The 18,837-nt window shown below is 45.1% G+C and overlaps 1 protein-coding gene across 1 annotated transcript; it reads right to left on the reverse strand.

Moving 5' to 3' along the window:
- Positions 1 to 3,145: 3,145 nt before the first annotated feature.
- Positions 3,146 to 18,764, reverse strand: hltf (helicase-like transcription factor). Its single transcript, XM_038975055.1, has 26 exons — positions 18,654 to 18,764; positions 17,798 to 17,982; positions 17,451 to 17,617; positions 17,172 to 17,305; positions 17,015 to 17,079; positions 16,806 to 16,877; positions 13,996 to 14,187; positions 13,833 to 13,901; positions 13,487 to 13,541; positions 13,321 to 13,387; positions 13,130 to 13,233; positions 12,991 to 13,041; positions 12,864 to 12,905; positions 12,665 to 12,745; positions 12,413 to 12,522; positions 12,120 to 12,263; positions 11,888 to 12,023; positions 11,654 to 11,789; positions 11,246 to 11,425; positions 6,970 to 7,085; positions 6,631 to 6,815; positions 6,410 to 6,529; positions 4,121 to 4,233; positions 3,754 to 3,934; positions 3,587 to 3,667; positions 3,146 to 3,465 (listed from the first exon to the last, which is right to left on the reverse strand). Exons 2-26 carry the CDS (start codon positions 17,975 to 17,977, stop codon positions 3,319 to 3,321), a joined length of 2,928 nt encoding a protein of 975 aa, XP_038830983.1. The 5' UTR covers positions 17,978 to 17,982; positions 18,654 to 18,764; the 3' UTR covers positions 3,146 to 3,318.
- Between the last annotated feature and the right edge of the window lie 73 nt (positions 18,765 to 18,837).

Raw genomic sequence — 18,837 nt, forward strand, 5'->3', positions numbered from 1 at the left:
TATATCTGATATAGTCTCATAGATATCAGAGTCCTGATATAAATTAGATTGCCCACTAGGATCCCCTGCCAGTGTTTTCATCATCCAGCCGTCTGAGTTCTGCTGTTCAACTGGATCCTTGATAAACGGAGAATGGCCTGACTGCAACTGAGGAAGTCCACTTGTGGGCTCGGGTGGGACAAGGAGCTTTAGGGAAGGGTGCTGCAGCAAATCGCCAAGACCTGGAGTGCCTGATGCTGAGTTGAATGAGACACCTGGAACTAAACTATGCCTCTTCAGATCACATGGCGGGTTATCTCTAGTCTCGTTGTTGGAGGTCTGCAGTCCCACCATTGTCTTCACGTGCTCATACCGCTCGATATCATCGATGTCTTGTGAAACCCTGAACGTGGACTTCCTGTGAGTGGAAAGTGATATCGCAGAGTGATCCGTGGACACGTGGACCCTCATCACAGCGCCTGGTCTTTGACCTTTGTTAGACATCTTCGGTGGCTCTCTGTCAGTCGTTGCCTGCGGGGATGTGTGACTCTGAGTCCCAGGATCGGTGAGGTCCAGTTGGCCCTGGGTCTCCACAGAGAGCTCCCTCACATACTTTGCAGGGATGTAGAAGGGCTTGGTGCCCTGGTCCTTCCGGACGTGCCACCAGTGCTCGTTGGTCCTGGAAACCAGGATGTACCTGTGAACATTACAGGCCCAAAAAGGCAATGTAAACAATATGTTTGGGCTGTGCAAAACACACAGTACGTCTATAATATTTATCATGTTGTCTGATCTGTTTGTTTGTAATTGTACTCATTTTACCATGAGCTGATGACTAATTTCCATTTTGTGAAATGTTTTATGGACAATAAATATTTTCAATTCAATTACATGTCGTTGGGCTTGATGGAGACCAGAGCCCCATCCCTGGCTGTGTACTCATACTCAAACTCCACCTGCACCATCTCCATGTTACTGTAGGTAGGCCTATACAGTCAGCCGCTCCCCTGGCTGGGGCCTCTGTATTGAGATGCAGACAGTCACATTTCAGAAGAGGTCATCTTGGAGCTGGAAACAGTTGATAGGGTACATTTAAAACTGCTGTATCTGACTTTGTGCATCTCAAATGGCACCCTACTTTTTGCCAGGGTCCATAGGTAGAGTGGCATTTGGGACATACACTTTATTTGCATTTAAAACATAAAAAATTCAGATCCAGTAAACTGAGACAGGACTCTGCTACACTGGCCATACAGTAATAGGCGTTAAGGAACCTCAACATTGTGGGATTCACAGAATTACATATTAGAACTAATTTAATAGGATCTCTGTTGTGGAAGTACTCAGTTACTAAAGTCCATCTTTGTCCTCTAGCAACATGATGCACATCTGCCTTACAGATTATTATCATAAAGAATGCAGACTGACCAGTATGGCCGTTTTTGTTCCATGACTTTAACTTGAAAATGGGCAGGCAGACACCATTAAATGTTGGTTCCCATCGCTGTGCATGAAAATACTGCTACAGGAAGTTGCTGACAGCAGTCAGCGCAGTGCAGCACGCCCTAACCCCAAATTTAGAGCACTAAAGACACACAACACGGACACACACACACGCAGAGCCCACAGAACAGGAAGCCTGTAGCCCTGCACCACCCTGGGGTGACGATTCTCAGATCACCCCATAGTCAATCTGCAATCTCAGTTTCCCATATAAGGCCTCCAGAGGCCAATGGAGAACTGCAGAAAACACAGGACTCAGTTCCTCCCTCTAATTTTAGTATTGTGAAAGCATTGACAACCAGGACCAATTACTGGTCAGAAGTCAAATTGGTCTAAGTTGATTCCCTCTCCATTCTTACCCATTCAAAGTGAGTGAGCCATCTGATCTGTCATCTTAACAATTGTATTTTGTTGACATTGGATATTGTACTTGGATCTAATGTCCTAGTGAAAATTTTAAATATCTTCTTTGAGTTAGAGTAACTTGCTTGATATGGTGTTGAAATAAAGTTTTGATCTTGATAAAGCCAAGGGTAAAAACCAACCCTACATTATGAGTCAGAGATGTTATGCAGAACAAGTTAAACACATTATGATTTAATCCCCACTAACAGCGGAATAGCCAAAGTGTCATTCAAAGGGAATCCCATGTCAAAACCATGCACACTAACATTACACCAAACTTTTACAATAAAACCAATGTAATTCAAGGCTTGACGATACAATAAATGTGCCTACCTGGAGGTGCAAGAAGGCTTGTACCAATTTTGTCCTCTTCTCTCTGAATGTTCAGAGGCTCCCAGATGTCAGAGGGAGTTTAATAACTTCCATTTGCATTAATACCCATCATATTAAACCTGGAATATCTCTTTCACCATCTAGTTTCCATCAAATTAGTTCACTTGTCCAAGAGTCCTGTGTTCAGAGGTCCTGTGGTGTCAGTTGTAAATCCCAGAAGTCTACCACTGCCCTGTGTGCGCACACAGGTTTCAACTTGCCTGACTGCCTCTGTATCATTTCCTGTTCTACCAACTGTGTATTGGAACACAGAGAATGGTGAGACTGGGGGACAGGAACAAACACTCACACAGAGTGCTACAGTATGGCAAATGGTAGTGACTCAGTTTAGTCCTATCGTCTCATAAATAAAAAATTGTTTCCATTTAGTCTGTGACCATTACTTCTGTTTAGAACTAGTGCTGAACATTCTCTGGTTATAGGCGAACAGCCCAGAGAAATTCCCCCAAAAATATGCATCAACTATGGGCCCTGGTCAAAAGTAGTGCACTATATTGGGAATAGGGTCCCATTCGAGACACAAACATAGGCTATTAGTGTTAAATACCATCTAGCCTGCATGCCAGTGTGCATTCTGCTGGTTTGGTATAACTACATGGCAGTTGGACAAAAAAGGGACGCAAACAGACTGGTATCAAGATTATTTCCAATCTGTTTTATTAGGAATTACACCTCTGATTCACATCCTTTTATCCTCATAATATTTCCCTCTGTAAAGTAAAGCAAGTTAGTCAAGTCTACAGTAAACTCATGTCTCACCTATTCCCTAGACTCCTAGAGGATGTTACAGAGGTTTGAACCCTGAGCTATGAATTTCCCTTTGTGGGGAATTTAGGACCAAAAACCAATTAAAAAGACCAATGTATGGTTCGTCACAGAAACTTTATTCCCACATATGCAGTACTGCTCTAAACAATGGGCAGTGTGTGTGTGTGGTCGCACAGCTGGGAGAACATTACCTCTAAACTTAAAGGATAACAAAGTTGGCCTGCCAGATAGGGCTCTGTTCAAAATAATTGCTGTTTTTAGTGCTGGCATCTACAGCTCCATCAGGGCTAGGATTTCATCAACACGCGACGTCTTCCTCTCACTGGGGTTCTTGGTGCCAAAAGCCTTCTCCACCAGATCTTGCTTCTGCCTCTGAATCTTCACCATGTTCTCCTCCACGGAGCCCTTCACTATGAACTACACACACAATAAATATTTGTATGTACACACATACACCGCTTCTACCTCTGTGTCCATTATAAAACTACACACTGTAGTGACTACATTACCCACAACACGCAGCCATGTAACCTCTGACCTTAGTGATGACAACATCTCTCTTCTGGCCAAGGCGGTGACACCGGTCCACACACTGGTCCTCTGCTGCTGGGTTCCATGCCTGTGGACACACACAAAAGTCAGAGTGTGTACATGTATGTCTGTGTGTGAGGAAAGTGTAGATTGCTGAACAGTTGACACGCTTACTGGGTCCATGAGGAAGACGCGGGATGCAGCGCTGAGGTTTATCCCCACCCCTCCGGCTTTGAGTGACAGCAGCATGATCAATGGGCTGCCAGGGGCGTCGCTCTGGAACTCCTGAATGACCTGAGCCCGCCTTTTCTGGCTCATAGTGCCGTCCAGACGTACAAACTTGAAACCCTCCTCCCTAGAGGCAGAGCGTGAGAGAGTGATCCGGGGTAAAATATATTTTTAAGTGTTCTGTGTGTGTGTGTGTGTGTGTGTGTGTGTGTGTGTGTGTGTGTATGTATGTATGTATGTATGTATGTATGTATGTATGTATGTATGTATGTATGTATGTATGTATGTATGTATGTATGTATGTACATGTTACCTGAGTGGAATCTCCAGAATAGTGAGGAAGCGTGTGAACTGAGAGACAACCAGACTCCTGATGCTGTCGTCCTCACTGCGCAGTCTGAGCAGGCTAGACATTAGAGCCTCCACCTACACACACCGTTAGTTGATCAGGGGGTGTCTTACAGTAGCTAGAAGCCATCACATCTTATAGCACATGAAAACCATTCGCCAGGAGTACGGATTCTATGAACAAACAGTAATAAATCAATTATACAGACTATATATATGTGTGTGTGTGTTTGTGAACCCTTTGAAATTCTGGATTTCTGCATAAATTGGTCATAAAATTAGATCTGATCTTCATCTAAGTCACAACAGACAAACAGTCTGCTTAAACTAATAACACACAAATTGTACAAGAAGCATTGCCTGATGTGTACCATCCCTCGAACAAAAGAGATCTCAGAAGACCTAAGATTAAGAATGGTTGACTTGCATAAAGCAGGAAAGAGTTACAAAAGTATCTCTAAAAGCCTTGATGTTCATCAGTTCACGGTAAGACAAATAGTCTAAAAATTGAGAAAGTTCAGCACTGTTGCTACCCTCCCTAGGAGTGGCCGTCCCTGCAAAGATGACTGCACGAGCACAGCGCAGAATGCTCAATGAGGTTAAGAAGAATCCTACTGTCAGCTAAAGACTTACAGAAGTCTCTGGAAAATGCTAGCATCTCTGTTGCCGAGTCTACGATACGTAAAACACTAAACAAGAATGGTGTTCATGGGGGGACACCACAGGAGAAGCCACTGCTGTCCAAAAAAATTATAAAATTGCTGCACGTCTGAAGTTCTCAAAAGAGCATCTGGATGTTCTACAGCGCTATTGGAAAAATATTCTGTGGACAGATGAAACTAAAGTTGAGTTGTTTGGAAGGAACTAGCAACACTATGTGTGAAGAGAAAAAAAGACAGCACACCAACATCAAAACCTCTTCCCAACTGTAAAGTATAGTGGAGGGAGCATCATGGTTTGGAGCTGCTTTGAAGCCTCAGGGCCTGGACAGCTTGCTATCATTGATGGAAAAATGAATTCAAGTTTATCAAAACATTTTGCAGGAGAATGTTAGGCTGTCTGCAAATTGAAGCTCAACAGAAGTTGGGTGATGCAACAGGACAACGACCCAAAACACAGAAGTAAATCAACAACAGAATGGCTTCAAAAGAAGAAAATAAGTCTTCTGGAGTGGCCCAGTCAGAGTCCTGACCTCAACCCGATTGAGATGCTGTGGCATGACCTCAAGAGAGCAGTTCACATCAGACATCCCAAGAATATTGCTGAACTGAAACAGTTTTGTAAAGAGGAATGGTCCAAAATTCCTCCTGACCGTTGTGCAGCTCTGATCCACAACTACAGAAAACGTTTGGTTGAGTTCATTATTAAGACCAAGGGATCACATACTTTTCCCACCCTGCACTGTGAATGTTTAACCGGTGTGTTCAATAAAGACATGAAAATGTACAATTGTTTGTGTGTTATCAGTTTAAGCAGACTGTTTGTCTATTGTTGTGACTTAGATGAAGATCAGATCCAATTTTATGACCAATTTATGCAGAAGTCCAGGTAATTCCAAAGGGTTCACATACTCTTTCTTGCCACTGTGTATGTGTGCGTACACACACACACAAAACCGGTCAAAAGTTTTACAACACCTACTCATTCAAGGGATTTTCTTCATTTTTACTATTTTCTACATTGTAGAATAATAGTGAAGACATCAAAACTATGAAATAACATATGGAATCATGTAGTAAGCAAAAAATGCATTAAAATGCAAATCAATTTATAACATTTTTGAGATGCGTTTTTCTGGATTTTGTTGTTGTTATTCTGTCTCTCACTGTTCAAATAAACCTGCCATTAAAATTATAGACTGATCATTTCTTTGTCAGTGGGCAAACGTACAAAATCAACAGGGGATCAAATACTTCCCCCCCTCACTGTATGCATGTATGTATGTATGTATGTATGTATGTATGTATGTATGTATGTATGTATGTATGTATGTATGTATGTATGTATGTATGTATGTATGTATGTATGTATGTATGTATGTATGTATGTATGTATGTATGTATGTATGCATGCATGCATGCATGCATGCATGCATGTATGTATACACAACAACTTTCTACAACAGGGTGGTGTTCACTAGGAATCAAACGGGCCCAAACAGGGAGGGACTACCTGAACATTTCCAATAAATGTTTTGCTAGTTTGCACAAATGAATATACTCCAGAAGTGGTTCTCCAGGTGTGTGTATTTTACCTTGGAGCTGCTCCTCCAGTTCTCCAAGAGGTTACTCTCCTCCTCCTCTTCCTCCAGAGGGAACTCCACTAGTTCACTGGCCTTGATCTGGCCTCTGCACAGAGGGCACCGCGCCTGCTCCTACACACACAATAAGTGCCCCCGGGCAAGGCCTGCATCAATATATATATATAGATAGATAGATAGAGACAGACAGACATGGCGTGTATGTAGTTAAATACCTGCTCACTGCGTATGACCTCTGCGATGCAGGGTCTGCAGTAGACGTGTGCACAGTGTGTGATGACGGGCAGACGAACAGAGTCCAGACATACAGCACACTCTTCATCAGAGCCAGTGCCCAGCACCAGCCTCAGCTTCATTATCAGACGCTCTCTCAACTCTGCAGGAGTCACAGCTACCACACCTGTCGAGGGGGGGAGGGGTGGGGGAGAGGGTGTCAGGGAGGGGGTTCATTAGAATGGTATGTGGCTTATTTAAAATACCAACAAAACAATCAGCTACAAAAGTTACAAAATGTATGTGTATACACACGCTTTACCCATATATGTGTGTGTTACCTGTGTGTGTAGTGGTCTTTCCCAGTAGGTCAGGGTGGCAGCAGAACTGTCTCAGCCTGACTAGGATAGCCAGAACATCTGCGTAGTTCCTGAGGACGGTCCCCTCTGCAACGTACCTACACACACACACACAGGTAAAGACACACACGGCCACACACAGGTAAAGACACACACACACAGGTAAAGACAAACACGGCCACACACAGGTAAAGACACACACACAGGTAAAGACACACACACAGGTAAAGACACACACACACAGGTAAAGACACACACACACAGGTAAAGACAAACACGGCCACACACAGGTAAAGACACACACACAGGTAAAGACACACACACACAGGTAAAGACAAAACACGGCCACAGACAGGTAAAGACAAACACGGCCACACACAGGTAAAGACACACACACAGGTAAAAACACACACACAGGTAAAGACACACACACACAGGTAAAGACACACACACACAGGTAAAGACACACACACACAGGTAAAGACACACACACACAGGTAAAGACAAACACGGCCACACACAGGTAAAGACACACACACAGGTAAAGACACACACGGCCACACACAGGTAAAGACACACACACACAGGTAAAGACAAACACGGCCACACACAGGTAAAAACACACACACAGGTAAAGACAAACACGGCCACACACAGGTAAAGACACACACAGGTAAAGACACACACACACAGGTAAAAACACACACGGCCACACACAGGTAAAGACACACACGGCCACACACAGGTAAAGACACACACGGCCACACACAGGTAAAGACACACACGGCCACACACAGGTAAAGACACACACACAGGTAAAGACACACACGGCCACACACAGGTAAAGACACACACACAGGTAAAAAAACACACACAGGTAAAGACACACACGGCCACACACAGGTAAAGACACACACACAGGTAAAGACACACACGGCCACACACAGGTAAAGACACACACACACAGGTAAAAAAACACACACAGGTAAAAACACACACGGCCACACACAGGTAAAAACACACACGGCCACACACAGGTAAAGACACACACACAGGTAAAGACACACACGGCCACACACAGGTAAAGACACACACACACAGGTAAAAACACACACAGGTAAAAACACACACAGGTAAAAACACACACGGCCACACACAGGTAAAGACACACACGGCCACACACAAGTAAAAACACACACAGGTAAAAACACACACAGGTAAAAACACACACAGGTAAAAACACACACAAGTAAAAACACACACAAGTAAAAACACACACAGGTAAAGACACACACAGGTAAAGACACACACAGGTAAAGACACACACAGGTAAAGACACACACAGGTAAAGACACACACAGGTAAAGACACACACAGGTAAAGACACACACAGGTAAAGACACACACAGGTAAAGACACACACAGGTAAAGACACACACAGGTAAAGACACACACAGGTAAAAACACACACAGGTAAAAACACACACAAGTAAAAAAACACACAGGTAAAGACACACACAGGTAAAGACACACACACAGGTAAAGACACACACAGGTAAAAACACACACAGGTAAAAACACACACAGGTAAAGACACACACAGGTAAAAACACACACACAGGTAAAAACACACACGGCCACACACAGGTAAAGACACACACAGGTAAAGACACACACAGGTAAAAACACACACACAGGTAAAAACACACACAAGTAAAAAAACACACAGGTAAAGACACACACAGGTAAAGACACACACACAGGTAAAGACACACACAGGTAAAGACACACACAGGTATAAACACACACAAGTAAAAACACACACAGGTAAAGACACACACAAGTAAAGACACACACAGGTAAAGACACACACAGGTAAAGACACACACAGGTAAAAACACACACGGCCACACACAGGTAAAGACACACACAAGTAAAAACACACACAGGTAAAGACACACACGGCCACACACAGGTAAAAACACACACGGCCACACACAGGTAAAAACACACACGGCCACACACAGGTAAAGACACACACAGGTAAAGACACACACGGCCACACACAGGTAAAGACACACACGGCCACACACAGGTAAAGACACACACACAGGTAAAGACACACACGGCCACACACAGGTAAAGACACACACACAGGTAAAGACACACACGGCCACACACAGGTAAAAACACACACGGCCACACACAGGTAAAGACACACACACAGGTAAAGACACACACACAGGTAAAGACACACACGGCCACACACAGGTAAAGACACACACACAGGTAAAAAAACACACACAGGTAAAAACACACACGGCCACACACAGGTAAAAACACACACGGCCACACACAGGTAAAGACACACACACAGGTAAAGACACACACGGCCACACACAGGTAAAGACACACACACAGGTAAAAACACACACGGCCACACACAGGTAAAGACACACACACAGGTAAAAACACACACGGCCACACACAGGTAAAAACACACACAGGTAAAAACACACACGGCCACACACAGGTAAAGACACACACACAGGTAAAGACACACACGGCCACACACAAGTAAAAACACACACAGGTAAAAACACACACAGGTAAAAACACACACAGGTAAAAACACACACAGGTAAAAACACACACAGGTAAAGACACACACAGGTAAAGACACACACAGGTAAAGACACACACAGGTAAAGACACACACAGGTAAAGACACACACAGGTAAAGACACACACAGGTAAAGACACACACAGGTAAAACACACAGGTAAAAACACACACAGGTAAAAACACACACAGGTAAAAACACACACAGGTAAAAACACACACAGGTAAAAACACACACAGGTAAAAACACACACAGGTAAAAACACACACAGGTAAAGACACACACAGGTAAAAACACACACAGGTAAAAACACACACAGGTAAAAACACACACAAGTAAAAACACACACAGGTAAAAACACACACAGGTAAAGACACATACAGGTAAAAACACACACACACAGGTAAAAACACACACGGCCACACACAGGTAAAGACACACACAGGTAAAGACACACACAGGTAAAAACACACACAGGTAAAGACACACACACAGGTAAAGACACACACAGGTAAAGACACACACAGGTAAAAACACACACAAGTAAAGACACACACAGGTAAAGACACACACAGGTAAAGACACACACAGGTAAAGACACACACAGGTAAAGACACACACGGCCACACACAGGTAAAGACACACACAAGTAAAAACACACACAGGTAAAAACACACACAGGTAAAAACACACACAGGTAAAGACACACACAGGTAAAAACACACACAGGTAAAGACACACACAAGTAAAAACACACACAAGTAAAAACACACACAGGTAAAGACACACACACAGGTAAAGACACACACACAGGTAAAGACACACACACAGGTAAAAACACACACAGGTAAAAACACACACAGGTAAAGACACACACAGGTAAAGACACACATGGCCACACACAGGTAAAGACACACACACAGGTAAAGACACACACGGCCACACACAGGTAAAGACACACACACGGCCACACACAGGTAAAGACACACACACAGGTAAAGACACACACACAGGTAAAGACACACACACGGCCACACACAGGTAAAGACACACACACGGCCACACACAGGTAAAGACACACACACAGGTAAAGACACACACACAGCCACACACAGGTAAAGACACACACACAGGTAAAGACACACACAGGTAAAAACACACACGGCCACACACAGGTAAAGACACACACACAGGTAAAGACACACACACAGGTAAAGACACACACGGCCACACACAGGTAAAGACACACACACAGGTAAAGACACACACGGCCACACACAGGTAAAAACACACACGGCCACACACAGGTAAAAACACACACGGCCACACACAGGTAAAGACACACACACAGGTAAAGACACACACGGCCACACACAGGTAAAGACACACACGGCCACACACAGGTAAAAACACACACGGCCACACACAGGTAAAGACACACACACAGGTAAAGACACACACGGCCACACACAGGTAAAGACACACACACAGGTAAAGACACACACGGCCACACACAGGTAAAAACACACACGGCCACACACAGGTAAAGACACACACACAGGTAAAGACACACACGACCACACACAGGTAAAGACACACACAGCCACACACAGGTAAAGACACACACAGCCACACCTGCTGATGGTGGAGCGTCCCTCTGTGCGTGCCAGCTCGTATTCCTCCCTCTCCTTCTGTGTCAGCTCCACTTCCTCTATTCTGACGCTCCTCTCCGGCAGAGAGACCAGAGGCCGACCACACACACGGCTGGTCTTCGTACGACGCAGCGTGACACACTTCACCAGAGCCTGCAGATTCCTACACACACACACGCCGGGTCAAACACACACATTTGAGTTGTCAGCTTTGGCAGCCAGTGAAAACATAAACACTAGACATTGTTACAAATGTGAGATGCTGTAGTCGAGATCAGTTGTCGCTTTAGCAGGAGGGCTCTAAAAACCATGAGTCAGCCAGCCAGTCAGTCAAGCTAGCATGACGGTAAATGACTCTCTCGCTGTTATTTGTGCGCGCGCGTGTACTGACTGCAGGCCGGTCTTGTCCCCCTGTGTGACAGGTCTCTGTATGACTCTGTTCCACCACTCTCTCACGTCGAACGGCTTCAGACGCAGAAACGCCACCAGCATCCACAGATCCCTCAGGTTGTTCTGGATGGGAGTGCCTGGACACAAATTACACTGAGCTCTTCACATGTTCTACGTCAGCAGTTGACATTATCCACTAGCAGTGTGTGTGTGTGTGTGTGTGTGTGGCTAGTACCTGTGAGTATCCAGCGTCTCTGTGTGTTTAATTTGAGTACAGCCTTGCTCTGCTGGGCGTTTGGGTTTCTGATAATATGGCCCTCGTCCAAGACTACTCTCAGCCAGCTCACTGTATGGAGGGGACTAGCAATGCCCTGAGACAGAGACAGAGAGGAGTAAGTGAAAGAGAGAGCGTTACAGTTTACTAGTCCCAAATCAAGAGCTATAACACACACCCACCCTCCACTCACCGAGTAGTCAGCAGAAAGCACGTTGTAGGTGGTGAGGACCACGTGCTGCGAGGACAGGAAGTGTGTGTCCCTGTTGCGTTCCGAGCCGTAGTACAGATACACATTCAGCTTGACGTCCGCTCGCACATGCTGATCCAACTGGTCCTACAACACAAGTTAACATGTTAGTGGGTGTGTGTGTGTCAGAGTGACTGACCGTTTGTTTGTTTGTGTGTGTGTCTGACTGTTTGTGTGTGACTGACTGACTGTTTGTGTGTGTGCACGAATGTGCAAAAGAGTTTGTGTGTTCTCACCAGCCAGTTGCTGAGTACCGATAAGGGGCAGATGATGAGAGTGGCTCTGGCTGCTGGGTCGTCTGTGCTCTGGGAAGAGGCAGCTTCCACCGGCGAAACTACACTTTTACCTTAACTCACACACACACCAAATAATGCAGTCATCAAATTGGTGGGGATGCATGTAGCTTTGTTATCACAGATCATCAGTATATCAATGATGCATGGCAGAGCAATATAATATATCCACCATATATTGACCACTGAACTCACCGACACTCTTTTTCTGAGGAGCTCCCTGTGTTAACCCACTCAGTGCTGCTGCAAAGTCCAGGTCCTCCAACACAGCACCCCCTACACATACACACACACACACACACGTGACACACAGTTTTGAATGCAAAGCCTAGTGTTGCATGCAAACTATTTTTCAAATCCTAAATGCCAGTACTTGTAAAGACGGCTGTCTTACCTTTCCTTGAGGTGCTGACTGCTTTCCCTTTGGTCTTAGCAGCTGAAAGGACAGATTTTATTGCAGCACAGACCACCACATATACATGGCATCAGGAGGGACAAAATCACACGCACAGCCAATTTACCTTTCTTTGTTGTGGTGGCCTTGGCTTTGCCTCCCTGTGGCCTTCCCTTCGCTGTGTGGTGAAGGACAGATATATTAGTTCAGCTGAGTCTCCATGTACTCACACAAACAGTAGTAGTGTGTATATTAGGGACTTCTACCTTTCTTTTCAGACACCCAGTCCTCGTCTCCATCCTCCACTACATCCTCTTGCACCACGTCCACTGACTCCACACACACCACCTGAGTTTCAGCCTGATTGGCTCTGAAACACACACACAATTTGTCCTGACAGAAACCAGAGGTGATAACATATACAAGCAGAGAGCTATATGCTAAGGCTCTAACCTACCTCATACAAGGGGAGTGACCAGCGGGAGCCACAGACACTTCTGCCTGTACGCCCTCGCCACTCTTCCCTGAGCGAGAGAGATAGACAAGAGACAGAGAGAAAAGGGAATCAACATTAGTGAGAGAGAAGGAGCAGGCACCTGAAATGTCTGAGCACACACACTTACCTTCAGGGTTTTTCCTTGCGGTGGTAGAGGCCTTAGGTTCAGGGGAAGACTTCTCCTACAGAGACATATAGAGACACAGCTCACTGACAGGACATTCAGAGATCCACGCACAAAGGCTGCCATCTTTTCACTTTACGACAGCTGATCTGAACCAGTGTTGGGGTCAATTCATGAAAGAAAACTTGAAATTGGGTTTACTTTTTGAATTGACTGGAGAAATTAAAATGGAATTGATCCCGTCCCCCCAACCCTGATCTGAACAGACATGATAGTGACAAATCTATCACCTAATCTTTTCACCAATCAGCAGCCACGAAGGAAACCCACTTCAGATCATAACACTTACCGGTTCACACAGAGGTTTCCCGTGGTGGAAGTTGGAGAGGATCAGAGCGATGGTGGTCAACGTTTTCCCCTGAAAACACAAACCACAGTGGTGATGGTGAAGGGTGTGTGTGTGTGTTTGTGTACTGTACATGGTCAGTAATCAGTGTGCGTGTTCGTCTTACCAGTCCCATGTCATCAGCCAGTATGCCGCCCCGGACCCTCTGTGGTCTCTCTCTAACAGAGGAGTGTGTGAGTGTGTTATAGAACAGTCCCTCCTTAACCTCCCAGAAGTGGGGCAGCGCAGTGTTGTTTTCACACACACACATCCAGCTCAGAGCCTGCTTCTGGTGGGGCAGCAGCGGAGTACACACTGCCTGTAGATCGACAGATACACACACAAACAGCCATGAGTCTATTATGATTTCAACCTCCTCTATCCTTCCTCTGTGTGTGTGTGTGTGTGTGTGTGTGTGTGTGTGTGTGTGTGTGTGTGTATATATATATATACTGGCGTTCAAAATTTTGGGGTCACTTAGAAATATCCTTGTTTTTGAAAGAAAAGCAAATGTTTTGTCCATTAATAACATCAAATTGATCAGAAAGACAGTGTAGACATTGTTAATGTTGTAAATGACTACTGCAGCTGGAAATGGACGATTTTTTATGGAATATCTACATATGCGTACAGAGGCCCATTATCAGCAACTTTAAAACATTAACAATGTCTATACTGTATTTCTGATCAATTTGATGTTATTTTAATGGACAAAGAAAATGTGCTTTTCTTTCAAAATCAAGAACATTTCTAGGTAACCCCAAACTTTTGAACGGTAGTGTGTGTGTGGGTGTGTACACACAGTACCAGTCAAAAGTTTGAACACACCTACTCATTGCAGCGTTTTTCTTTATTTTGACTATTTTCTACATTGTAGAATAATAGTGAAGACATCAAAACTATGAAATAACACATGGAATCATGTAGTAATCAAAAAAGTGTTAAACAAATCTAAATATATTTTATATCTGAGATTCTTAAAATAGCCACATGAAGGTCAGTCAATCCAGAAAATTTCAAGAATTTCAAGACTTCAAGTACAATTGCAAGCCATCAAGCGCTAAGATTAAACTGGCTCTCATGTGGACCGCCAAGGGAAAGGAAGACCCAGAGTACCTCTGCTGCAGAGGACAAGTTCATTAGAGTTAACTGCATCTCAGATTGCAGCCCAAATAAATCCTTCACAGAATTCAAGTAACAGACGCATCATTCTCAACATCAACTATTCAGAGGAGACTACGTGAATCAGACCATCATGGTCGAATTGCTGCAAAGAAACCACTACCAAAGGACACCAATAATTAGAAGAGACTTGCTTGGGCCAAGAAACATGAGTAATGGACATTAGACGGAAATCTGTCCAAATGTTACATTTTTGGTTCCAACCTCTATGTCTTTGTGAGATGCAGAGTAGTTGAACGGATGATCTCCGTATGTGTGGTTCCCACCGTGAAGCATGAAGGAGGTGATGTTATGGTGTGGGGGTGCTTTGCTGGTGACACTGTCTGTGATTCATTTAGAATACAAGGCACACTTAACCAGCATATCTAAAACAGCATTCTGCAGCGCTGCATCAGATGCGCTGCATCAGATCACCTGGCCTCCACAATCACCCGACCTCAACCCAATTGAGATGGCTTGGGATGAGTTGGACCGCAGAGTGAAGGAAAAGCAGCCAACAAGTGCTCCTTCAAGACTGTTGGAAAAGCATTCCTCATGAAGCTGGTTGAGAGAATGCCAAGAGTGTGCAAAGCTGTCATCAAGGCAAAGGGTGGCTACTTTGAAGAATTTCAAATATAAAATATATTTGTACTTGTTTACACTTTTTTGGTTACTACATGATTCCATACGTGTTATTTCATAGGTTTGATGTCTTCACTATTATTCTACAATATAGAAAATAGTAAAAATAAAGAAAAACCCTGGAATTAATTTTGACTGGTACTGTATATATTTTATTTAACCCCTTTTTCTCCCCAATTTCGTGATATTCAATTAAGATCTTGTCTCATCGCTCCAACTGCCCAACGGGCTCAGGAAAGGTGAAGGTCGAGTCGTGTCCTCCGAAAAATGACCCGCCAAAGCGTGCTTCTTTTTTATTATGATTTTTACCATTTTTATTTACCCCTTGGTAGTCTCCAATTGGTAGTTACAGTCTTGTCTCATCGCTGCAACTCCTGTACGGACTCGGGAGAGGCGAAGGTTGACGGCCGTGCGTCCTCAGAAACACAACCCAACCAAGCAGCACTGCTTCTTGACACAATGCCAGCTTAACCCAGAAGCCAGCCACACCAATGTGACGGAGGAAACACAGTACACCTGGCGACCGTGTCAGCGTGCATGCGCCCGGCCCACCACAGGAGTTGCTAGAGCGCGATGGGACAAGGACATCCCTGCCGGCCAAACCCTCAACTAACCCGGACGACGCTGGACAAATAGTGCGCCGCCCCATGGGTCTCCCGGTCGCGGTCGGCTGCAACAGAGCCTGGACTCGACCAGGATCTCTAGTGGCACAGCTAGCACTGCGATGCAGTGCCTTAGACCACTGCGTCACTCGGGAGGCCCCCAAAGCGCGCTTCTTAACACCCGCCCGATTAAACCCGGAAGCCAGCTGCACCAATGTGTCGGAGGAAACACCGTTCAACCGAAGACAGCCTGCAGGGCCCGGCGCACCACAAAGAGTCTGTATAGCGGAATGAGCCAAGTAAAGCCCCCCACCAGCCAAACCCTCCCCTAACCCGGATGACGCTGGGCCAATTGTGCGCCGCCCTATGGGACTCCCGGTCACGGCCAGTTGGGCTTGAAGCCCAGGCTGTAGTGATGCCGCAACACTGCAATGCAGTGCCTTAGACCGCTGCGCCACTCAGGAGGCCCTCCATTCCTGACTCTCCACACTCTCTCCCGCTTCTCCCGCTACACAAGTATACATGCACTCACCTCCACTGCCTCTCTCTCTCCAATCTTATCCTCCATCAGGTTTTCAAATAAATTGTCAAATGCATTCTTCAACTGCAGGAGAGGGGAGGAAACGGCGTGATATGACAACACAGACGTAGGTAATCATAATTTTCAATATCTTGGTGTACATCTTTATACTGTAGAGAATAGGGTGCTATTTGGGAAGCAGATGGTTGGAAGTACAATACCTCTTCTGCAGTCAGTAGGACAGTCTTCCTGGGCAGATCTCTAGAACCATCTACACACATGAATCCTTTCCCAAAATGAGACACACACACAGTGAGACAAGAGATTGCCCAGGAGGAGGCTATGAGTGTACCTGTGTCAGCATGTGTGTGTGTGTACCTGTAGGCCCACTCTGCAGTTTGAAGCTGCGTGAAGTTATCTGCCTCACCACTGCATCTCTGTTCTCCTCTCTCCCCCAGAAGGACAGAACTACAGACATGGTGAACTGGTTTTTCACCCCGAACGGGACCACCCTAAACACACACAAAACAGTTAATTACCTTGGCTTGTACACACAGAGCTGCATATCAGTTATAAACACTGATCCATGGACCTCTACATGAACTTTGACAGGACCCATGAGCACTGTCAGCCCTGCTCTCACACACACTCACTCACCCTTCCACCCTGGCCAAGTTGTTGTCCATGATGTTAGCCAACAACGCGGCTAGCTCTCGTTTGATGTGCCCCACCTGACTGCCATAGACGTTAGCTACCATCACCGCATTACGGTCGTACGGGTTCTGAGGCTGACGCACCAGAGACACCATCTCCCCTTTGTTCACCTATACACACATAATAAGGTCATTCATTCTAAAGGCCTATTCGTGCCGCATAAGTTAAAGTGAAAGTAGTAAGACGTTAGTTAGCCTAAAGCCAGGAGTGGTCAGGACAAACTCCTGGACCAACTTAAGATTCATGAATTTAGCAAGTTTTTCTTTACCTTTTGGTAGATAGCTACTTACCACGCCAGTATAATACCGGAGGCCTACCACGCTCCCACGTAGGCTGCCAAACAGCACCCCAGTGTCTGGCTCTCGGTCCAGCTCTTCTCCTGTGCCTCGGATGGCCTGGGACAACGTCTCTGTGACAGGGTCATCCGCAAAGCTAAACCCAGCCCCTCCAAACCATCGCCTGGACTGCATGGTGCCTGAAACACACACACAGTTGACAAGTAGCCCCGTGTTTCCCCAAGGCCATACCCCAGGGTGTGCACACATGTTTTGTTCTATCCCAACAATAAGACTGACTCCTGATTAAACTAGCTAACTAGTTGAATATAGTTGAATCCAGTGTTTTATTTGCAAGTGCAAAATGAACTCCCAACATAACTAGCTGACATTCGAGCTAGCTAGTTGGCTACTGGTCTGGATTGGATTAATCAATCAAATGTATTTATAAAGCCCTTTTTGCATCAGCAGACGTCAAGGTGCTTATACAGAAACTGAGCAGAAAACCCCAAACAGCAAGCAACGCAGACATAGAAGCACGGTGGCTAGGAGGGGTGGTCTCTAGTAAGACTATGGTTGGTCTCTAGTAAGACTCTCTAGTAAGACTATCTCAAATTAAAGCAGCTACAACAAACATTTGACTAGTAGTGGGCACTAGCACGTGCATGGCGTTTTGGTCTAACGTTAAAAACTAGCAAGCATTAGCTGAGCTTGTTCTAAGCTAACTAGCCAACGCTGGTTAATGACCTAACTAGCTAGCTAGCTAGCTAACGATATTTCTAGCAGCAGGGTGTCTGATTGGCTAATGCATGTATTTCACAATATACAAAACATTTAACAATAATTCAAATATATCGGGGTTGGGATTCACCTTGAAAATAAACAACTTATTTTCTAAATGTTAGTTTCATAAAGTTTCAGTCCTTCAACGCAGGCTGTCTATTTAAGCGCCTTCGTCTCTCTCCTGAATAGCCAATGAGCGCGGACTCTCAGCTTAGTCTAGCGTCACAAGAAAGGAACACGCCCACCACAAAGTATTCTGCGTTTTTGATTGG

Source organism: Salvelinus namaycush, chromosome 35, assembly GCF_016432855.1.
Source record: "Salvelinus namaycush isolate Seneca chromosome 35, SaNama_1.0, whole genome shotgun sequence".
NCBI classification, from domain to species: Eukaryota; Metazoa; Chordata; class Actinopteri; order Salmoniformes; family Salmonidae; genus Salvelinus; species Salvelinus namaycush.